The 24,650-nt window shown below is 45.5% G+C and overlaps 1 protein-coding gene across 1 annotated transcript in view; it reads left to right on the forward strand.

Annotated features, from left to right (window-relative positions):
• The window catches only part of LOC144829340 (ribose-phosphate pyrophosphokinase 1), a 183,895-nt gene that overhangs the window by 101,429 nt on the left and 57,816 nt on the right, over nucleotides 1-24,650 (forward strand). The window contains exon 5 of the mRNA XM_078688393.1: nucleotides 17,468-17,641. Coding sequence (XP_078544519.1) covers nucleotides 17,468-17,641 — 174 coding nt within the window. The remainder of the gene's footprint in view (nucleotides 1-17,467; nucleotides 17,642-24,650) is intronic.

A 24,650-nucleotide genomic window follows, 5' to 3' on the forward strand; every position in this document is an offset into this window, starting at 1 on the left:
GCTGCAGAGCCTCACACTGCCTTCATATGAGTAAGTCACTCGTAAGGGTGTCCTCCTAGGCCCATCATGTAGAGTCCATTATACTAAAGGTGTGGATATAGAGATGAACATTTATTGTGTATGTTCAAGGCATGTGTGCTGTAGATACATGCTTTGCATACTCCTGCCATCTAGTGTTGGGTCCAGATGTTTGTACGTTGTTTTTCTTTAAAGAAGCCTTCTGCAGTCAGAAAGTAAGGTAAGACTGCCTGTCTGTCTTAGTGCGCATGGGCATCAACTTCATTGTTGGATTGTTTTCTTACCGCCATCGGGTTCGGACATTGGTTGTAGTGCTCTGATTCGAAACCGTTGTTTGAGATCCCTTCAGTGTGCAACCCACTGTACCCTCGTCGGTATTGTTTCAAATGCATTTCCCATCCTCTGTTTGTCGAAAACTGGAAAACTTCCCTGGTTGGATTGCGTAAACTCCAACTGCGGCCTTCGTGCCGTGCTCGTTTCCATTAACTTCCACTCGAACAAAACCTAATTTGGTGATGGAACAGACGTTATTCCAATTCTGCCCTCGGCACGCTCTAAATATCCATGACTTCACAAGGACTGTAACCTGTGCTTGTGTCTGTAGCACAAGGAAGACAACTGTGACGCCGGTCGCGCATTTTGATAGAAAAAAAATAACCCGCGGGACTATCTGGCTCGGCGAAGAGAAATGCAGCGACAGAGTATCGAAGACGCACCCAATATCTTTGGAGAAGATATCGAACACAAAGAAATGGAAGCGTCCGAAGAGGAATGGGCCTTCTCCATCAAGGAAGAGGAATGGGCCTTCTCCATCAAGGTCTCCGATTCTGAACTGGAGATCCAACTGGAGTCCCAGGATGTCCTCCCAGCTGGTCAAGGGGCTGCAGGGGTGTGGAATTTATTAAAATATCTACTTGTCCATGGGGCAGGTTGCTTCATAAATGTACTTGTCCTGTAACAAAATCCACTTGTCCCTTTGGTGCCATGTAGTGCTGCCACAATTTATGGCAGCAATCTCATAATACAAGAGCTCTTATATAGCCTCTCTGATATTACCAGGGCATATGCCATAGTAGTGTTTGAATACTAGTAATCATTTTATGTTGCCACGTTTCCGGAGATCTACATACTAGGACTGATGATGGTGGTAAGCGGTAGTTCCAGGGTTGGAATGCCCTTTTGAGTCTGTACAAACCTACTAACTTGCACAATTTAAGGGTTTTCAACAAATCTTCTCTAATCTTTTCCATACTGAGAAATGTTGGAAATTTACTCCTGAGAGTGGCAGACGTAAACCTTCTTTCAGAGTTTGGGAAACAAGTAGTTGGAGGGAGAATGAACTTTCAAACATCAAGGTTTTCACATGAGCAAATCTACACCTGCATATTTGCTCATGCTGAAATGCAGTTCACAAATATTTTGTAGTAGTACAATTTCTTGCCCTACTAATGTAAATTCTTGTGAATTCACGAAAGCCATATACCAAAGGTGCACTTTTGAGACTTTCATTAATAATTGGGCCCCTAATTTGGTCTGGAGTTAACTATGACCTTTTGTGTTTATTAAAATTCTCTCTCTCTCAGAATCGGCTGGCTTCACTGTGAGTGACAGCATTTTGCTCTTACACAAGGAGCATATCGGTACACAAAGTAGTTTTGTTCAGTGCCGGTAACTAATGTGGCAGTGTGTGCTTTTTTGAGACCAAAAACAATTTTTGCGTTTGCCAATGTTTCTTATAATGGTGAGGGCCCAGCAGCTCTCACATCAATAAGGTTTTACAAAAGCCATGCCAAAACAAGTCACGCATTGCCAAACTAAAAAGCTGACCACCAATGTCAGACCTACTGGCTTTGCCAAGGCTTGTTTATTTTTGTTTCCCATAATCTTATTTAAACTTGTTACACAAATTTTCCAATATGAAAATTTTAGGGAAAAACTAGCATGCATCAACACATTTTACTAAATGATGCTGCAAAGAAATGGTACCTGAAATTTTACAGTAGTTTAGCAAAATGTTTTTTTCCCTACTTTCATTTTTAAGAAGCTTTTCATATTGAAAGCAAATAAACATTAATCTTGCTTTCAAGCTTCTGCAAATATTTTCATCTAATCAGAGCGCATTCTGTGAGCATCATGCATAGCCTCATGTTGCTAAACTTTGAAACTGTGTGTACACATTTTCATACTGGAACCACTGTCAGTAATGCAGTCAGAAAGTACATTTACTTAGCGCGCTCACCATAATAATAAAGGCTTTCAAATAATGAACCATGAATACAAGTTTGAAGAGCATTAACACATGCACACAAATATTAGCTTAACTACAGGCAGTACCCTTCCCTGATTCTTCATCTGGTACTGGAAACTGGCAGCCAAAGGGTTTGTGCTGCAGGGGGTTGGCCCTACTTTTCCCAAGGACAAAATACACATTAAAACTTGTTGCACTTGACCCCAAACAATATGTCCTGGGCGTCGGGCTATAGGAATTACGCATCCTGGGGCTGTGAGTACCAAAACCCCTTTGCCCACAAAACCTGCTCTCACCAAACAAAAGGCTTCCGGGCCACTACTGCCATTTGGCTATGGTAGGCACAGAGACTCTGCTTTGAAAGCCCCGCCCTCCAGCTCGGCACCAAAAGTGCAAGTCAAGCTTTCCTGTTCAAGTTGAGGCACCACACCTCCGACCCATACAATTTCGGTTCCGAAGGACAAAAAGGAAAAATTCCGGCTCCGCACTGAAAAGCCTCTGGAGCCAAGTCTGGAAACTATGCATGAAAAGCTGAATCCAAACGAAAATAAATATTAATCCAGAAACTGGACATATTTCTACAAAACCTGTGATACTATCATCCTCCAAAAGGAAGATTCCTAGCTGACAGGATATAAAATACCTTTTAAAAAGGACATGGTTATTAGCCCTCTTCACCCCATTCCTTATACTCCTCCAGTACCTTTAGTACTAAGTTTAGACCCTCTAGACATTACACCACAGGGCTCTCCTCATACGGATCATGACACATGGGTTTGAGATCACAGTTATGGCCAACCACCACCAGATCCATGGGTAATTATAATATAGATCCTCCCACAGACACAGATCTATACTCCTGCAAAACCTTCCCCTCCCGATTACAACACCTCATATCGGGAGTTAATTGCCAGGGCCACCACATAGCATTGAGTCACTTTACATAAAGAATCTTTAGAATAAGGTTTTTTTATTTGAAAACTTGGGACTACAATTAGAACAACACTGCCGTCAGCAATATAAAAGGCATGATGCGCCATACAGAAGACATTTTTTAAAGACCCTGTATGTGCACATATTAGAACACCCAGGGTTTATTAAATAAATTAAAAAAACACAAACCCCAACCATCTGACCCAATTTTTTATTAAGGGCCGACTTCCATTAGACTCTTTGGTTGTGCTTCACAGGCTGCCACAAGGAGAGTATGTGCTATTAGAAGGGAAGGGAAGGGCAGGGCTGGGGCCAGGGCACTTAGTCACTAGTGCATGTTGTCACTGTAGCATGGTATCCCGTCACCCTAATTGCTTGATTTTACTGGCGAAAAAAGCGTCTCTCTAAGTGTCAAACATTTGGCAATAGAATGTCACTCCTAAATACACTGAAACCATGGAAGTGTCGCAGATAAATCATTGAAATATCCCTGATAAACAATGTGAGAACTTGGCAGCTACGACTCTGGAATATCAAGGTCTCCCGAGTGCATATGTGCAGGCATAGTTGCTAGTAACAGACCACATGTTGTTGGATTGTTCTCCCTCTTCACCAGTTTGCTCTAAAGCTCTTCAGGTGTATACTCAGTCCTTATGTCCGATCCTCTGCTCATTCAGTAAATACGGTAGCTGCCTAATCTCCTAGTCTGGTGTGGAGACATCCTGACAGAAACTGTTTTTGCAGCGTGAATCTTTTCTGGATTCATTTGCTGTGCATTATTCCGCCATCTAGTGGTTCGGTCCGGAATGCTCCTTTCTATTAGCAATCCTTCTCTATTTATTTTGTATTCTTAGCCTTTTTCTCTATTTTATTTGGTTATTTTGGTGTTGAACGTCCTGTCCCACCATTTGATGTCTAATCCAGCCTCTTCTGAAGTCTTATGCCTTCCCAGGGAACTCCCATGCAGTGTCTCCATTTTCAGATATTTTTTTTTGTCCCCTGTTTGGTCTAGAAGCATTGCAAAGGGCCTTCTAACCAAGAAAGAGTTCACAAATTTGCCGTAAGAAGGGGGAGAACGACCTTAGATGTAAGATTTCGAGATTTACCAAGACTACCCGTTGGGGGGGGGGGGGGGGGGGGGAGTCCTGGAGAATGACTGGATGTGGGGGGGGGGGCTCCCTGCGCTCTGTACAATGGAGAATACACCCCTCCAATTCTGTGCCGACTTCAAACCGAAGACTTTAGTGACAAGAGACAATCGAAGTCAGGCACACTAGGACCTGCAGGGACAAAAGGACACTTTGTCTCAGAGACCTGTAGTTGTCGTGCAAGACCACATCACTGAAGTTGCCGAAGGAGAGTGCTCAAGACGGCAAAATGAGGATCGAGCAAGAACAGCGAAAACAGAAATATAGACTCGTTCTGGTAACATTAAAAAAACTGAGTAGGGGTGAGTCTCAAAGAACGGACCGAACGACAAAAAGCTGCCTCTGTGTCTTAAGATCTTGCCTACCTAACGCAAACTGAGCCTGACTCTCTGGTCGCACAGCAAAGACACAGCAGGCAGGCAAACAACTGAAAAGACTGCGATGCCGAAAAATGATTGAAGTCGAGATAAGCCAAAAAGAGGTTGGGATACCAGAATGTTGGAAGCCTCAACTCTGAAGAGAAAATCTATTCCTTCACTCGACGGCGAAGACCGTGCAGCTGAGATGAAGAGCAAGAAAGGAAGTCTTAAAGCCAAAAAAATATAAAGGTTGATGCCTCTCTACAGGAATTCAGGGTTCTGCCAAAACCTTTGACGAGGAAGCCACAAACCAAGAAGGAACCAGAGGACCTGGAGCCCAAATGACTCCGGAACCACAAGACTATGAGTCACAGGTCAAAGAGGACGACCCCGAAGCTCAGGATATGTTCCAATGGACCGAGGGTGTCAGAATATTTTGATATGCAGTAGCAGGACCTGCATTTCGTTCTGAAGAAGATAAAAAAGACATGTATCCATTGAGGCCTTTGCCTCCTGATGATGTAGCGGTGTACAATCAATAGGGCTGCAGACAAACATGAGGCACAATTTGGAAGATGAAAAGTCACAATCATGCTTCCTCCTAAAGACCTGAATGCCTTCCCCAAAGTAAAAGTCCACATCTTCCCATGCTCTCGAGTATATTGAAAATAAGCCTTTAAGGAGCCAGCAACATGCAGGTCTGTAATGCCATGGGCAGAGAAGAAATACCCCCGTCCCAAACCAATATATCAGAGGAACTGCACCTGCAGACTCTATCATGGCTGCCACGGCCAGAAAGGGGGCAGATGTCCCAACAGCATCGGGGCCACCACCGGATTAAAAAAGTAAGACAATGGACATGGTGGGGTGAAAATTTGAAAGAGTAGTAGTAACATAGAGGCTCATAGCCAATTCAAATGCTCTGCTCATCAGGTGTGCACATCAGCACTGGGAATAAATGGCAGAGTTGATGAAACCTCTGTCAAAACAATACCAAAGACAAGCAGCATCCGAGGAAGAAGGGAAAAACAATGCGAACACCTGCCTAAAATCAGCCCAATATGCGGCAGATGCAGCAAGAAGGCAGATGATGGTGGGTACCACCCTGATACAATATGCCTCGCTAGGATGTCAGTTTTTAAAAAATGAGTACATGCAAACTTCATCCGCATTATTCAATGGAGAACAATTGTTTGGGAGTGTAGTAGATGAAACGCTACAAGAAATAAAACAAGCATTGGCATAGCCAATAGGTCTCGCCTTTGGGACCTTATAAGTGTTTAGCCATGCAACAGTTGATGTTGATGCACCAAGGATATTGTGCTGCATAACTAAATACTTATACGGTCCCAAAAGCGAGACCTATTTGCTATGCCAGTGCTTGTTTCCAAGGCCCTTTAGACCTCCATTTGTGCAGTAGAAGTTGCCTGGCTCGATCTCATTGCAGGCAGTGGGTCAGATGTCTCCATTTGGAGTAACAAGAGAACAAGTTGCAGCTTTTAAATTAATCCAGGATTGTCAGAAGTTCGTGCAAGGGCTAGGGCAAAAACATACTGCGGTGTCCTTTGGATGCTTGTTTTATTTTGCCTAAGTACGATGGTTTTGAAGTATTGAAAAGAAATACTTAATGGAAAGAGAAAGTATGGTGCCATCTAGTGGCATGGCCACACACGCGCTCTGTTTAATAATGGCCACGACAGGCTTGCTTGCAAATACTATCTATAAAAGTGTCTGGAGGAGAGCGTGGGCTTGAAAAGCATTGGAGCTGATACATATCCCCTATACATTCCTTGTGAGGGTCCTGGATTCCTCCAAACTAATATCCTAAACATCTGAAAGCTGATTCATATCAATTTACTCCAGGGCAGAGAGAGCTACGTTCTCGGTCGAGTAATGGCCATGAAATAACAGTAGCTGCTGAGAAATGACACGATTGATTGTAGTGACAAACTTGTCAGCATCACTCACACCTTGGTGAGCAACCTTTATGGGGCAGGAGGCCTGTCATTGCACGGTGAGTAGGAGCCTTTTTCGGTCTCACGCCGATCTTAGCAACATGTCATGATGTATTCACTGCAAAGGCTTCTTTCTCTGAGTCTGTGATGTCTGGTCATGAAAATGCCAGAAGTAGCGAACTGACATGAGACACTTTTTGAACCGCTCATGTTAGAGGAAGTGACATCACATGATGCTTGAACAAGTGCATCCTGTACTAAACATTCTGGAAGGCAAAGGAGGTATGTTCATCATTCCAATATAATGTATTAGCATGGATTTAATTAAGAGGGGCGGAAAACGATAATAGATGGAATGTTTAGAATGTCCATCGTTTCTCTAAACATGTGGACAGAATCTCCCAAAGAGATGATTTTTAAGGGCGTTTCAAGCATTAGTATCTACATTTCGGTCCTGTCCTGGTATGCCTCAATACGTTAAAGTAACAAGGAAGGTCTGCCGGGCTGGCGCGCAGTGCACGCGCGTGCGCATGGTGCCGTGCTTTCACTTAAAGCTGCTTTTAAAATGAAAGCACGCATGTTTATCAAGATGGCGGCGGGCTGTCCACTGTCCTTACATGCACGTGAATGCTGTTTAGGTTTGGACAAATGGCGAGAGCAGCCCTCTTTGTCCATCCCTGCGTGTGCATGTAAGGCTTTGGGAGAATCCATTCCAAAAGTTCCTCTCTGGCGAGCGCAGCTCCTGGCGAAACCTAAAAAGGACAGTCACACCGCCAAATCAATGGGTGCTCTGCAATCCAGCGGCTGGAACCACACCTACAAGAAGACTAGTAGAAAAGGGACTTTTCAAATGCGCAACCTCACACCAAAACTTTCAGAGTGCTGGATCGACGCAATCACCAATGCAACAATGGCAGTACCAGACTCCTCTTCATCAACCCTTTCGGGAATGGGCGAGGGGGATGATCGCAGCCACAAAACAAGCATTGGAAATGCAATAGGTCTCGCACCATTAGAGTTAGTGCTTTTAGAATTGTTTATGGGTTTTTTTTGTAAATGTTTAGCATTTTTGTTTCCTGTAGCCAATGCTAAAGTATTACAAATAAAAAAAGCCATAAACATTTCTAAAAGCTCTAACTGAAATGGTCTGAGAACTATTGCACTGTGTGAGGGTGAGGGGTTGAGGGTGAGTGAGGATGAGTGAGAGTGAGGGTGAGTGAGGGGTTGAGGGTGAGTGAGGGGTTGAGGGTGAGTGATGGTCAGGGTGAGTGAGGGTGAGGGTGGGTGAGGGGTTGAGGGTGAGTGAGGGTGAGTTTGAGGGGTTGAGGGTGAGGGTGAGTGAGGGTGAGGGTGAGGGGTTGAGGGTGAGTGAGGTTGAGGGTGAGGGGTTGAGGGTGAGGGGTTGAGGGTGAGTGAGTGAGGGTGAGGGGTTGAGGGTGAGTGAGGGTGAGGGGTTGAGGGTGGGTGAGGGGTTGAGGGGGAGGGGCTGAGGGTGAGTGAGGGTGAGGGGTTGAGGGTGAGTGAGGGGTTGAGGGTGAGTGAGGGTGAGGGCGAGTGAGGGTGAGGGGTTGAGGGTGAGGGGTTGAGGGTGAGTGAGTGAGGGTGAGTGAGGGTGAGGGGTTGAGGGGGAGGGGTTGAGGGTGAGTGAGGGTGAGGGGTTGAGGGTGAGTGAGGGTGAGGGGTTGAGGGTGAGTGAGGGTGAGGGGTTGAGGGTGAGTGAGGGTGAGGGGTTGAGGGTGGGTGAGGGTGAGGGGTTGAGGGTGAGTGAGGGTGAGGGTGAGGGGTTGAGGGTGAGTGAGGGTGAGGCTGAGGGGTTGAGGGTGAGTGAGAGTGAGTGTTGTGAGAGAGGGGTGATGAGGCCTGGTTGTTGTGAGAGAGGGGTGATGAGTCCTGGTTGTTTTGAGGTACAGCTGATGAGGCCTGGTTGTTGTGAAGTATCTGACTTTCTTGTGAAGACAAGTGCGTCATAAGCTTAAACGAGAGCCTTGCATTCTCTGTTCCCGATCCTTGCACCCATGCATGGCTCGGGTCTCAGGGCAGCTACCAGGAGTTCTAACAGCTCTCATCAGGTTTCTACAGCTAGTTCCCCGGTTTTGTGGGCTGGGCATGAATAGTGGGCAAGAAACAGCTAATTATAGAAGGGCCGCTTTTGAATGAATTAATTAATAAACCTTTACACCGCAGATATTCAAAGGTCAAGCCACTGATGAGTTGTGATGTTTTGTTTTGTAAGAGGTGTTAAGCTGACTTGCAGGCGCCGGAGAGAATTCACACGGCAATTTGCCCGCCTCCGTTTCAGTTGCAGACTGTTTATGAGCTCAGCAGCAAGGTTTTGGTTGGTTAATCACAGGAACCCTCAAGAGGTGTAGAATTAAATGTTAAACCTGAGGTAGGATGGGGCCTTCCCACGGCTGCATTTATCCACAGTCCGGCTTCCAGGAAGAGGTGAGGTGAGTGGCACACGTCTGTCTCGTACAGCTTTTCCTTGGGTTGGTGAGCCTGCGGGGGCTCTCGTAAGTCAGGCTGCCCTGTTTGCCTCTGGAGAAAGACAAGCCCTAGCTCGTCTGCAGCGAAAGTGGGGGTGCTGGCTTGTGGCCATGACAGACGGTACACTGAAAAGCAGAGTGGAGGGCGGCCTCTGAATTCCAGCATGCCCTGACGTGTCGGCGGGGACAGAAGTGTATGCAGCCCCTCCTCCCCCCACGCTCAAGGCTGGCAGCCTGAAGGAAGAGACAGCTGGAGCGGTGGGTTATGTGAGGAATCTTTCACTCGAGTGTGCCGGGTCAGAGGCCTACCTCTAGGGTCAGTGAGCAGAGCCTTGTGTAATGTGTGCACCTGCAAACAAACCAGGACAAGCACAAGCGCTAATACACACAGCCCTGTACACACAACGAGTAACGGCTTGAGGAGGTGAGGGAAGGGCTAAAGGCAACAATGTCACCGGGTGAAAAGAAAGAGAAAGCAGGGTAACCTGACCCAGGAGGGGGGAGGAGGGAGGAGAAATGCGTCTCGGCTGGAGCAGGGGGCGGAGCAGGGAGAGCGGGCTTAGAAATGTACTTCACACGGCCGGCCGGTCGTGAAACTGAAAGCATGGCCGGCCGGCCGTGAAAGCCTTTGATGCCGCAGGGGGTGGAGCGGCACCAGCTGGGAGAGTAGGCAAGGCAGGCGGCTGGGGGCATGTGCACGCGCTTTTAAGCTCAATGCGCATGCGCATTGAGCTTAAATTTCTCGTGCACTGCAAGGAATCGCCACGATTCCTTGCAAGTTGGATAAAGAGTGGATAAGCCACCATAGTCTCGCTTGCTCGATGCGCATGCGCATCGACAGGCGAGACCTAAAAAAGGGGCGACTGCACCAACTAGCAAGTGACTTCTTACAACCGCATCCCTTGTCTCTCACACACACAACCTATGGGGTAAGGCTAAAATACTTTTTTTATTTATTTTGTTGGAGTGTACGAAGGTAACTTCAAACTAATGGATACTCAACATCATACTGTTTGGCTATTGCAAATAACGAATCGAACAACCACCACTAAAAGGACCCACCAGAGTGGTTCATACAAAAGAAGAAATAACTGACTACTACAAGAAGCAGGAGAATTGCTACAAAAAGAAGGCAATAGGTAAAGTGCCCAAAACAAGATAACCCTGGGCAATGACTTGACATACTTCTAATACCAAATCAAGACTGATCACTGTCCGATAAAGACCAAGAAATTCAAACTGATAACTCTGCAGGACTACATGGCAACAATAGATCTGAAGGATGCATGTTTACACACTCCAATGAGTCAGAGACACAGGAAATACTTATGTTTTGTGGTAGACTAAATGCATTATCAATTCAAAGTACTGACTTTTTAAAATAAAATAATCACCAATAGTGTTTACAAAGTGCCTAGCAGCAATGGCGCCTCACTTAAGACCATGTGTACATAAATCTTTACCTGGACGACTGGCAAAAGCAAACTCTCTAAACAAGTGCAAAGATCACATAAACACGGTGATATCAACACTCCACAATGTGTTTTTTTATTTTTATAAACCAAGAAAAATCATCGCCCAACCCAGAACAAGAAATGCTGTTCCTAAGAGCGAGGATCATATCAGCAGTGGTGAAAGCGTATCCTTGCGAGAAGAAGAAATAATTGCTTTTACACAAAGCTCACTAATGCCAGAAGGGTCAATCTGACAGTGAGGACTGTGTGGAAAATCCTGGGAAATCGGCCTCCTGCATACATCTCATAACCTAAGCAAGGTAACACATGAGACCAATTCGAGAATGGGTACCAAGTCAATGGTCACAAGCCATAGGGAGTTAGAAAGATCTGGTGGTTGTCACACAGAGTACAAGAGGATATGATGTGTTGCAGCAGGACAAAAATAGCAACCGGAGACCATTCGTACCGCCAGCTCCGACTGTAACCTTTACCACAGCACATGGGTTGGGGAGCTCCTATGGGAAAACTCAAAATCGGAGGAATTTGGAAAGAGCAGGAAGCAGTGCAACATATCAATGTACTGGAACTAAAAACAATGTTCCTAGCCGTAAAAGCCTTTCAGAAATTGCTGTCGGTAAAATAATTACTGATTTGATTTTATGATTTCTATAGCGCCCGAATCACCCCCATCTGGGTATCTCAGCACTGTGACAGCTAGTTACCAACCAGGGAGAGTTTAGAACAGTGTTGTTTAGAGCAGTTTTCAGAAAGTTAGGAAATTGGGGCATTGGCGCAACTGGGGGGGGGGGAGGGGGGGAGAGACTGATTCCAGTAATTCAAATGAGTAGTACAGCAGCGATGCATCTTCCAGGAAAAGACACCCTAGAAGCATTCAAGCTGGGAAGACAAGCATCCTCCTTGCAGGAGTGGGAACACAAATCAAACTGGGTTCAAACAGATATTCAGGCAATGGGGATCACCAGAAATACACCTGTACGCTGCAACTCTAAAAGCCAATATTTTGCATCCAGACACCCACACTTCCTAGGGAATGCTCTGGCGATAGACTGATCAGGGACATGTGTCTACTCTCATCCCTGACCCACGCCGCCACCCCCCCTGGCCTCACCCCTCGATCCCACTGTTACCCTGTGAGATCAACAAATGCAGATAGTCTCTGAAGACACGAATAATTTTTTAACACAATTTTATTAGAGCTCTGAGACACGTATCAAATTACAGTATATAGCTTCATTTTTGTTTACATTTAAGCGTTCAAATCCTTTGCATATGTTGTCGAGCGTCCTTATGACAATGCATTGCTGATTACAGTCGCTTGGTATGTAAACTAGAATTCTACAACACCATTCTTAATCTCAGTAATTTGTTTAGAACAATATATCTTACACCTCTGTGTATCATCAGTTTCTTCCCTCAACACCCACCCTCGTCATCCCACCCACAACTCTTCCCTCCCTACTAACTGTTAACTGTAAACTTAGCCGCTTTATCCCAATCGTCTCCGCCGGGACAGGCTCCTGAGGACCAATCATGCAAATTTTAAGCCAATGTTCCCGCGAGGGGGGGGGAGGGGGGAGGGAGAGAGGAAAGGTCGCTGAACAATATCTAAGAATTTAGCCGAGTTGTGGGGGGGGGGGGGGCGAAGAAGGGAGAAGAAAAGGGGAGGGGGGGACCCTCACTATCCAAACCTCCTTCCAGGCAGGGATCTGGTAGTTGTATCTAAGCTATCAGAGAGTCTAGGGCCTCTACTGTGTCTTCGTCTGCTTGTGCTTTAAACTGCTCTATTACTTGAGCCCATTCCAGGGAAACGGTCTTTTCCAAAATCCCCTATATTCCTCGCATTGGAGCGCCTCCCCTTATGCAACTGCCCATTTAATTACCTCCTCCCTTCATTTGCCCTCTAGTGGCGCCATGCGAGATTTCCAGCGCTGTTATTTAATTGTTTTGCGAGCATCTGAGCCAACCCTGTAAATCGACGTAGTAGTTTCGCCTTCCTTGGGAGTGGAAGGAGACCTAACAGGCACACCTCCATGGTGTCCCAAGGGGCGCATTCTGTGAGTTTAGATAGTCCTTGTGTAACCTCCGACCAAAACCTCCCTAGGGTAGAGCATGACCAGAACATGAGTGAAATCAGCAGGTTGGTGGGTGCATCTGGGACATAGTGCAGTGGGGGATTCATTTTGTGAATAGCCTGAGGTGTAAGATAGGCCCTGTGTAGTATTAGTAACTGCATTGTCTTCAGCCAAAAATTACGGGACACCCGTCGGGGATTTTCTAGGTCAGTGATTCCATTCCCCATCTTCTAACTCCCTCGCAAGTGCCAGTTCCCACTTCTGTCTGAGAGGCAATAGTGATATATGTAGGTGTTCTCGCAGTCCGCGGTACAACCAGCGCACAAGGTGGCGCCCATGTCCCATGATGTGGAGAGACCACAGTAATTGAAATGAAGGGGGTTCTTTCTGTGCCACTAACCAGTACCTGCATATAGTGCACAACCAATTTATGCATGAGAAACAGAGCCTCCGGCACCGCATTAGTGTGGACAAATTTGCCATGGGGCATCAAAGTACCATCTAAGAAGAAATCCCCAACTTTGGACGTGCCCACCTGTATCCAGTCTCGCACCTGAACAGTAGGTAAAACACCGCGTCGGGTAGGCAAACCACAAAGGGGGATGTTGGGAGCATATGGAATCAGGACTTTCACATATTTAGGAGCTTGCTTCCAATAGTGTAAAGCAATAGACAACCGAAAGGGAGGGTCTCATCTTGTTGCCCCCGGGACACAGCAGTGCCTGCAACTTCCCTCGCTGTAATTGTACAGGGGTATAACCTATTTCAAATAAGTTATGTCTCGCCAACCAATACGCCAGCCACTGTAGTTGCCCAACAATACAGAATGTTTTAAAATCAGGTGCCCCCATGCCGCCTGCAGTGTTTGGCAGCTGCATCTTGGATAACGCTAGTCTACGTCTTCCCTTTCCCCATAACTAGGACGTTAGCAAAATATTTAGTGTCCTAAAAAGCCAGGCCCGTAGGACTACAGGGATATTCACGAAATGGTATAAGAGACTGGGTAGCATGACCATTTTGGACACTGCTGAACGGCCCACCATTGACAACGGCAGGGTGTTCCAAAAGGACATTTGTGATCAGAGCATATAGTCCTCAACACATTTCCGTCACTAGTGTCAGCGGATGTCCTATATATCCGTATCCCAAGATATTTGAATGTTGTAGGTTCTACCCTGAATTGCAATGGACCAAACTGCAAATGGGTTCACTTGTATGCGTCGGAGAAGAAGTATGCCACTGACTTCGTGGCATTAAGATGCAGTCCAGAGATGGCTCCAAAGTGCAAGAACACAGTAGCTATGAGCTGCAAGTCCACGCCAAGGTCTTTAAAAAATAACAGAATATCATCCCCGTAAAGTGTAACTGAGTGTATTGCTGTGTGTAACGTGATGCCATATGGGGCTATCGCGCATCGCAGTCGCTGGGCCATTGGCTTCAATGCCAACACAAATAGGGGTGACAAGGGGCAACCCTGGCAAGTCCCCCTATAAATACGATATGCAGGTGATATGATCGTTCCAGACTTGGCGCGGGCCGTGGGGTTAGTATAGAGTAATTGAAACCATTTGCAATATTTGGGGGATATTCTAAACTTTACTAATACTGCAAGCATGTATGACCAGCTTAATGTATCGAACGCGTGCTGTATATCTAGGGACAAGCATCCGGCCAACGGCAATGTCCCCTTCACTGCATGTATCAGGGTGTGCACCTGACGAATATTGAGAGAAGTGCTACGCTTGGGAAGAAAACCACACTGGTCCGTGTGTATTAATTTAGGCAACAGGCGAAGTAATCTGGACGCTAAAATTTTACATAGGATTTTATATTCTGTATTTAGTATCGATAACCTTTGGTACGACGCCAAGTCAGAGGGGAGCCTTATCTGGTTTCAAGAGGGATGTGATTATTGCCTCCTTAGTAGTGGGGTCAGTGTACATTCCTCATGTAAGGTGACATATAACTGTAACAGCTTCGGGGCCAGTGCGTCCACATATGTGGAATCAAATTCTACAGCCAGACCATCTGAGCCTGGGGTCTTATTGCATGCCAGCCCTTTTATTGCAACCCGGATCTCTGCTATGGTAATCGGGGCTGCCAGCAACTCAGCAGATGCGTCCGTTACAGTGGGAAGGTCTATTTCCGCAAGGAATTGCACCGTCGATTCCGACCTCTCAGATGGTTGTGCCATATAAAGATTTGTATAATGTTCTTGGAAAGTCTTATTTATTTCGCTCTGGTAAGTTACCAGCATGCGGTTTGCATTATAGATCGCTAAAGTGGGAGTTAATGGGGGATCAACCAGTCACGCTAGCAGCGCACCAGCCCTATCCGCATCGGCTTGGGTACGCAGCGTGCAAGCATGGAGATCCACTGTCCAGGGCCGCTTCAATAGCTCAGCGTACCTGATTCTAGCCTCCTGCAACTGCTCTGCTCCCGTTACATGTTCCTGAGCTGCCACTTCCAGTGCCTGCAGTTTGTCTTCTAACTCCACCAAGTCCATCGTCATCTCTCTTCTGAGCCCCACCAAACTTCCCATAGAAACCCCCCGTATTGTGATTTTAAAAGCCTCCCAATCAACCGATCTAGTCGAGGTTGTTCCTTCGTTTTCAGCAAAATATGTAGTAATAGTGTCCGCTGATTTTGCATGAAATACCTAATCTTTTAAGACCAAAGGTTACAGCCGCTATGTTGGTATAGGCGTAGGGACCCGTCCCAAATGCAATGTCAGTTCTATAGGGTCATGGTCAGAGACGGTTTTACCTAGGAAAGTACTCTGATGTATGCCGGGGATAAATCTGTGGTACAGAGAAAATGGTCCAATAGGGTCTCCCCTCCCGATTTGCCTGCCGGGGAGAGAGGGAAATCAATTCAGACGGCTGTCCCGGCATAATCCTCGCCCTTTTGCCTGCTCTGGCGCAGTCCAGTGCTTGCTGTGTCTCTTGGGGGGGTCCCCAGGCGGTCCCCAGGTGGTCCCCAGGTGGGGGCAGCGCACCTTGTCCTGCGATGCACGTTCCCCAGCCGATCTGCTGCGGAGTCCCTGGTTGCAGGCCCTGGGTGCGTCCTTTCTGGCCCAAAGCCCGGAACCCGCCCAGCAGAGCTCTCCGCTCCCGTGTTGACACCAGCCGGCCTGCCCCTAGGAGAGTCCACTGCGTCAAGGTGTCGCTCGCCGCTTACAGGCCTGTTACTTCACCAACTCCTGCCGCGTGCCATATCTGGGCCAGGGATTGCCACCGCAGTCCAGCACGTCACCGGCAGGTAGGCACCTTAATCTGCTGTGCCTATCGGTTCGGCCATTCACTCCAGCACGTCTGGGGCACTAGTTATTTGTACCGTTTTGGCGGCCCGACCTGGAGCTCGTCGCTTATGCGACCACCATCTTAGGCTGTCAGCCACGCCCCGTAAATTTAGCAGCGATCGTGGCCCACATAAGATGTCACATAGGAAGGAGTTTCTTCAAAACTCCTGTATTCAAAAGATACTTAGAGGGAGCAAAACTTACAGCTCCACCAAGAAGGATGCCAAAAACCAACATGGAACTAAACCCTTTGAACCACTTCATAAGGCCTCTTTAAAACTGGTCACACTGAAGACAAATTTCCTTATTGCAATGACATCTCTTTGAAGGGTAAGTGATTTGCAAGCGCTCACAATCCAAGAAACCATACATGCAAATACCAAAGACAGGATACTCATGAGGACTGACCCACACTTCCTTCCAAAAGTTATCACATTTCCATATAAATCAATCCATTCAAATACCAGGAACTATAAACTCAAGCGGAAAGAGCGCTGCGCACGCTAAACACCAGAAGAGCGATAATGTACTATATGGAGAAGAGAAGACCAAATTAGAGAGTGAAAACAACTTTGTGTCTTCTGCAGACAATAGCAAGGGGAAACCAGTTACAAAAATTACCATCTGAAAATGGATCTCACAAACAATCCAAATGTGCCATACGACAGCAGGAATGCAACTGCAAACTAAAAGCACTCAAGAAAGGAGCAACAATAGCCTTTCTGGCAAATGCGCCATTGTAGGATATTTGCTTGGCAGCTACTTGGTCATCAGTGCACACATTCACAGAGTGCTGTTGCACAGACATACAAATAGATAAGGAGGCACAAGTAGGACATAGTATTAAAACATTTATTTACAAGTTCAAACTCCTGTCCTACTTGATCACCATAAGGATAAAACACCTCTAGAAAATTAACGCACAGCATGTGAATCCGAAAGATTCACCCTGTCAAACAAAACAGTTTCTTACCTGTAGGAGTAGTTTTGCAGCTTGAAGAATTTTCTGTATTGACGTATGACCCATCCACCTCCCCAGACGGTGGGTGGGGCTGGTTGAAGATGGCGACCACTCATGGGAGCTTCCCGGGAGGACGTATAACATCAGGAGAATATGGATTAGACCCCAAATGGTGGGACAGTTGACACCCGACAAAAATAAATGACTAAATTGAGAAGGACTGCTAATACAAATAAATTCTGGACCCAACCACTAGATGGCTGAATAATGCACAACATGTGAATCCAGAACATCCTTCAAGCTGCAAAACTAGTCCTACAGGTAAGAAACCATTTTGTTATTACATGCTTAAAATTAACTAATTGGTGCCTCCAGTGTTATTGTCATTTCATTATGAGCCCAGGCAATCTGGGGCGATCAACGACTCCAGATGTAGCTTCCACAATGAACTAAATACACTACTTTCTTATCAGTATGACTTAATGATTTTCAAATTTGTTTTCTTCAGGGTGACCTCCATCGCTGATCGCCTGAATGTGGACTTTGCTCTTATCCATAAAGAGCGAAAAAAGGCTAACGAAGTAGACCGTATGGTATTAGTGGGCGATGTGAAGGACCGGGTGGCCATTCTGGTTGATGACATGGCAGACACTTGTGGCACAATCTGCCATGCAGCAGAAAAGTGAGTTATTGCTAGAGCTCGGAGTCCACAGGGCATAGCTGGGTAACTGTCTGTTTTAATAGTTTTGTATTTTGCAGCCTCTGTCTCTTTCATCTATTTTGTTATGTGGTCTTTAGATCCTTTCATTTATTGCAGAAGAACAGCTGTAAAGATTTTGTATGCTCACTGCGTTATTGAATTGAGTTATTTTATTGGTTGGTGCCTTTTGTTTAAGTTTACCATAGGATCTTTTGTAGATTTAGACTCTTAATAGAGTAGCTCTTTTGTCATGGTCTAAATCTCTAAGTTCTTTCAAGAAAACCTTGTATAGTCTAGCAATAAAGCTTGGTTTAGATGTAACAGTCCACATATACTGCTACTCCAGAGCATCATGTTAAGTATTTTACTGTTGCCAGTGGTGCACAAGATACATTCAGTCTTAGGTTTTGTGAATGGTTCTACTTGCACATACTATTAGTAAATCTATGCACCCCCCCCCCTTTCCCACAAGCCATACCAGCATATCTAAGATTAACATAGTTGACTGGCTTCTTATTTGCAAGCCTAGTCTGTAACACGATCCGGTTTGCTCATTGAATCCTGGTTCAAGAGTAATTGTCCTTTTTCTTTTGGTTCCTTGTTTTTTCTATCCCCTTCTGCTTCAGAATACACAGGGCTACTCAGATTGCTTCCACCTAAAGGACTGATGCCATCTGTTGGGATCGTTGTTTGGAAACTCTTTAAGTAGTGAAAGCATAGTTTTTTTTCCTGTTAATTGTAGTCTGTTTTCATAGTCCTTGTTTTGCAGCATGAAGCTTTTTTGGATTCACATGCTGCGCGTTATTCCGCTATCTAGTGGTTGGGTTAGAAATTTTCTATATACACTTTTGTCCTTCTACTCTTTTTGTTTTTGTTGGTGGATGTCGACGGACCTCCATTTGGTGTCCCCTTGTGACGTCGCCAGATTTGTATTTTTTTTGCCTTTTGGTTTCGATGCATGCTGAAGGCGCTTTAATTGAAAGAACATTTTTTTTTTCTTCTGAAAATCGTGAGTTCACCTCAAGTTGACTGGAGTGACGGAAACACTAAAAGAAGGTACCGGAGAAGTTGGTTTGTGAGAAAAGTGAAGTTTCTCATCAAGTGATCCAGAGAATGCAAATGCAGGGGGCTCCCTGTACGTGGTGATGGATAAGACACTGTACTAATTTTGCAAAAACTGCCATCACAAATTTGCTCAGAAGGCCCATCATCCGGTCTGCAACATCTGCCTGCTGGAAGATCACTGAAGTGGGGACTACAACACCTGTTCAGTGTTCACCTGACAGACCTTGTGGGTAAGTGAGCGGCAAAAAAGAGCCCACTATAATATGCTGTGCCAACATCCCCCTCCATCCCTCACTACGAGACTTGGATCTCTAATACGAGAAAGAGGAGACTGTCGCTGAAGAACCAGGAGATGAAACGGAGGTCGACATCCAGATGGCTGGCGTCCACACACAAGGGGGGCATGAACACATCTCGAAACAAGGTCAGAGAACCATTGTCCTCGAAGATCTTACCCGAGTTGCGAAAATCTAACTCAAAATCCTCGAAGGGAGCCTCAGCGTTGAAGCACTCGATGACTGCAAGCGCGACCATAGAGCCAAATACCCTTGGATCATTCGAAAGGGACACTGCAGCTTTTAAGACCCCTGAAAAATCCAAGACGTGAAAGGATGGTCAAGGAAAAGAAACTTCAACGTTCAAGTAGGAGAGGTCATAAAAAGACATGGTTCTCCAACCGATTTGTGTTCTTATGACTCTTCGACATTGGAGAGGAAGACGACCAACAGTCTCGACACAGAACAGGTGACCAATATAGAGAAAGACAAAAGATGGCTCGATCCCGAAATGACGATTCTGCTACAAAAGAAAAAGACTTTGACGAAACTCTGAATCTATATTGGATCCCAACGAAGTGTTGCTCGCCAAAGGATCGAGGGGACAAAAGTTTCTAAGAAATCGAGCCAGCATTAACTCCTGAACCTCAAGATGAATTTGAGGGAAAAATCCTTGAGGAATATTAGCAGATTTATCTAGGTTCTGAAGCTTAAGAATGCAAGGTAACACAACGACAGGACCTCAACAGATTCACCAGAGGAGTGGGTAGATACTTTCCCCTCAAGGCCATCCCCACCTGACGATTTTGGAATTCATGAAGATAGATATGGGGTCCATTTAGAGTAAGAGAAACCTCAGTCTTGTTTTTTATTGGAGACTTTCCTGCACACATCAGTTCATGTCTATGCTTTCAAGTGTCTTGGACCAAAGAAAGGAGACTTTTAAAGAGCCTACTACATGTAGAGCAGTTACACGTAGGGCAGAGAAGAAATAATCTTCCAAAGATCCTACACACATAAAAGGTACGGTTCCAGCCGATTCCAAAATTGCATCAACTGCAAGGAAGAGAGCTAACTTTCCAAGCACATCAGGACCTCCTCATGACTAGGAGAGTAAAATGGTGGACCTTATGGGTTGGAAAGTGGAGAGAAGTGCTGCAAATCAGTGGCATATTCCTATCTCCAATGCACTACTCAATCGCCATGCATACCAACATTGGGCGCAAATAGGAGACCCCTTCAGGAGCAGTATCAAGTGGGCAATTCACCTGGTAGAGGATGGCAAACACATCGCCAATATATGTTTAAAATCAGCGCTGGATGTAGCAGATGATGATGGGCATTACAGAGCGTTGCAATGCCTGGTTGAGGATTTCAGGGTTCAAACCTGAAGTACAAAACAAACATTCTGAATTTGCCACTCAATGGCGAACAACTTTCGGGAGCGTTGTTGATGAAACTTTGACTCGGTTGAAAAAGGATGAGACCGCAAAGTCAATGGGGGCTCTGCTTTCAGAGGCTACATGCAGAGGGGATCAGTACCCTCATGAAGTCCCAGAGGAAGGAGCACCTTCCATCCTGGAACATTCCACCAGACATGCTAACAAATATATCTGGGAGGTAGTCAAAATATATCTGGGAGGTAAGTCAGTCAAGTCAACAACCAGGTTGGCAGTACAACCGGGAAGACGGTCCTTTTGCAGAGGGCCCACGAGAAAAAGGTCAGCCACAAAGGGGAGGGGCACCCCACCCCTGCCAATTGGTGACTTGCCAACATTCAGCAAGCTCACACTGCGAACATCCAAGTATGTAAAAATGGAACATCAAGATCTTCTACATACAACACCAATAGGAGGCGGAGTTAAAAAAAACTTCCTTCATTAGTAGGTAAGATCACTTCAGACAAATGGACTTTAAACATAATGCAGTACGGATGTTGCATAGAATTAGGCAAAGAGATACAAAAGGGGATGATGGACGGAGCGTTTGAGCAAATCAAACACTCACCCCCAGTCAACTGATCTGGGTTTAATCCATCACCATTCTTTAGCCCACTCAGCCACCCCATTTCAGACATGGCTATATGCAAATCAGTCTGACCCTGTGCCTCGTGGGAACAGTCCAGCCCAAACTGCCAAGCCATGTCTTCCATGGACCGGAAACAAGCATCCTGGGACCGGTTTCGGATTCATAATCCTCATCAGCCAGGCTATCTTGAATCCAGTGGCCAAGTGAGCAAGGGACTCACGTCTGAGCATACCCTGCCACACTTTCACCCCGAGTGTGCTGGGGATGCTCAGACGTGAGTCCCAGGCTCTCCACACCACTGGAGTCAAGCTATCCAGGCTGATGAAGGCTGATAGCCAGAAACCGGTCCTTGGATGCTTGATTCCGGTCTGGGAAAGACATGGCTTGGTAGTTCGGACTGGACTGTTCCCATGAGGCACAGGGTCGGAGCTGATTTGCATATAGCCAGTGTCTAACCCAGGGTGGTGTGGAGTGCAAAAAAACGATGGATTTAGGCCCAGATCCTTGTACTGGGGTGAATGTATGACATTGTTCTACATTCTGTCCATCAACTGTGTTTTTTGCAATTTTCACCCCGAGTGTGCTGGGGATGCTCAGACGTGAGTCCCAGGCTCTCCACACCACTGGAGTCAAGCTATCCAGGCTGATGAAGGCTGATAGCCAGAAACCGGTCCTTGGATGCTTGATTCCGGTCTGGGAAAGACATGGCTTGGTAGTTCGGACTGGACTATTCCCATGAGGCACAGGGTCAGAGCTGATTTGCATATAGCCTTTGTCTAACCCAGGGTGGTGTGGAGTGCAAAAAAACGATGGATTTAGGCCCAGATCCTTGTACTGGGGTGAATGTATGACATTGTTCTACATTCTGTCCATCAACTGTGTTTTTAGAATTAGGCAAGGCACCTCCATTCACGGGGCTTAAGAGAAAGGTGCATTCAAAAGAGATAACATCTCATTTACTCAAGGAAGTAGAAGAAATGTTAGCAACAGATACAGTAGAACTAGTGCCAAATATAGCAATCAATAAAGGAAACTTCTCCACATATTTCCTTATTCCAAAGGTAGATGGAACACTACGGCCAATTCTGGACCTGAGGTTTCTGAACAAATGTATTAAAAGCACAGAAATTCAATATGACGACCCTAAAGAGGTAATATCATAATTGCAAGTAGGGATTACATGGAAACATTCGATTTGAAAGATGCTTATTTACACATTCCAATGAATGCAGGCCACAAAAGATTCCTCATATATGTGGTAGACAAAAGACACTACCAGTTCAAGGTGCCGGCATTTGGGATATATTCACAAGGTGACTAGCAGCAGTGGCAGCACACGTACTGAAACAGGGAATGCACGTTTATCTCTACCTAGATGACTGGCTTCTAAGGGCAAACTCACACAAGAAATGCAGAGAATGCATTCTGCAAGTAATGAGAACTCAATACAGGCTGGGGTTCTCAATAAACATGGAGAAGTCATCTCCCAAACCAGAACAAGTGATGTTCCTAGGGGCAAGGATCAATTCAATCCAAGGGAAGGTGTTTCCACGAGAGAAAAGAACAGGCACTGTTGAAAGAAACTCGGATGTACCGGAAGGGGCAAGCTCTGACAATGAGAAAAGTGGGGAAGTTATTGGGAATGATGGCTTCCTGCGCCCCTTTGATACCAAACATCAGACTTCACATGAGGCCAGTTCAGGAATGGCTGCAAAACCAATGGTCTCAATCAACAGAGAGTTGGGAAGATCTAGTGTTTGTCACGCAAAGAATAGAAGAGGAGATAGCGTGGTGGAACAGGACACATAGCACAAGAACAACGTTTGCACAACCAACTCCTACAGTGACCATTATGACAGACTCCTCACAGATGGGATGGTGAGCACATGTGAACATTTTCAAGGTACAGAAAAAACAGGATTCAGTACAACATATAAACATCCTGGATCTAAAGGCCGTATTCCTAGCCTTAAAAGCCTTTTAGAAAGAGCCAAGGGAAAATACAATATTGATACAAACGGTGAATTCAACCACCATGTTTTATGTCTACAGACAGGGAGAGAGACACACTCTACCACTGTCAAGATTAGCACAAGAACTATGAAAATAGGCAATTCAACAGAAGATGGAAAAGCTAGTAGTTCATCTACCGATAAAAGACCATGTTTAGGTGAACAACTAAGCAGGCAAGCGTCATGTTCCACGAATGGGAGCTGAACTAAACTGTATTGAAGAGGATCAACTAAGCAGGCAAGCGTCATGTTCCACGAATGGGAGCTGAACTAAACTGTATTGAAGAGGATCTTTCAAAAATGAAGAGCACCAGAAATCTGTTTGCAACACCACTGAACTCCAAATGCCAAAGCTTTGCCTCCAGGCAAAGTTTTTTGTCTTTGAATCTGGCAGCATGACTGAACACTTAGAATTTGAACACCAAAAGCTACCAGAGAATACAGTGGCTGTCCTAGGAGAGGCAAGGAATTCAACAATTAGAAAGTGTTTCATAGTAAAATGGAAAATATACTAATTTAGTGTCTTAAGGAAGGATTATTAATAAAGAACACCAGAGACAAAACAGTGCTATAATACGTAACACATTATCTTGACTGTAAACTGACAAATGCATCCTTAAAGGCTCACTTAGCAGCAATAGGGGTGTACACAAGGGGCCACACTGGGAGAAGTTTCTTAACAGCGCCAATCATTATGCGGTTCCTGGAAGGAACAAAAACAATTGTTGCAGTTCCAAAGAAGGTACCTCCACCCATGTGGAATTTAAATGTAATGCTCACACAACTGTTGAAGCTCCAGTCAAACCTTTACACAAAACTACATTGCAGATGCTCAAGCTAAAGCCTGCCTTTTTACTGACCATTACCTCACTATGCAGAGTTAGTGAATTACAAGACTCCTGGTACAACAACAATCTTTCCAAGCACTCAAGTACAGGATTGTCATGAGAACCGACCCACAGTTCATACCAAAGGTTATCTCTCGCTTCCACTTGAATCAAAGTATGCAGATACTAAGTTTCTTTCAGAAACCAAAGATGCAGGCAGAAAAGACATTACATTACTGCACTTTTTGCATCTAAGGTATGTATTACATTGAAAAGACAAGGGCAGGCAGGAAGTCAAAACATTGCTTTGTGTCATTTGCAAAGAGTTTTCTAGGGAGATCAGTTGCCAAAAACACAATCACAAAATGGATCGCACAAACTATTCAGTTGTATTACACCAGAATGCAGGGGAAACATTGCAATGGATTCCTGGAGAACATTCAACCAGAAAGAAGCTACAATTACTTTCCTGTCAAATACTCCATTACAATACATTTGTATGGCAGCAACATGGTCATCAGGGCACACGTTCGCAAGATATTTAGTTGATTTTCAAATGAAAAAGGAAGCACAAGAGGGACAAAAGTTCTTACAACTGTTTACAAATCAGTGCTCCTCTTCAACCATCCACCACTCTAGTAACAAACCGCTACCAAGTCCTTACACAGCACGTTAATCCAGAAAAGATTCTCGCTGCAAAGTGTATAGTTTCTTACCTGTCTGTGTAGTTTTGCAACTTGAAGAATTTTCCGGATTCACGAGCAAACGCACCCACCTCCACCAA

Source organism: Lissotriton helveticus, chromosome 4_1 (genome assembly GCF_964261635.1).
Source record: "Lissotriton helveticus chromosome 4_1, aLisHel1.1, whole genome shotgun sequence".
Taxonomy (NCBI): Eukaryota; Metazoa; Chordata; class Amphibia; order Caudata; family Salamandridae; genus Lissotriton; species Lissotriton helveticus.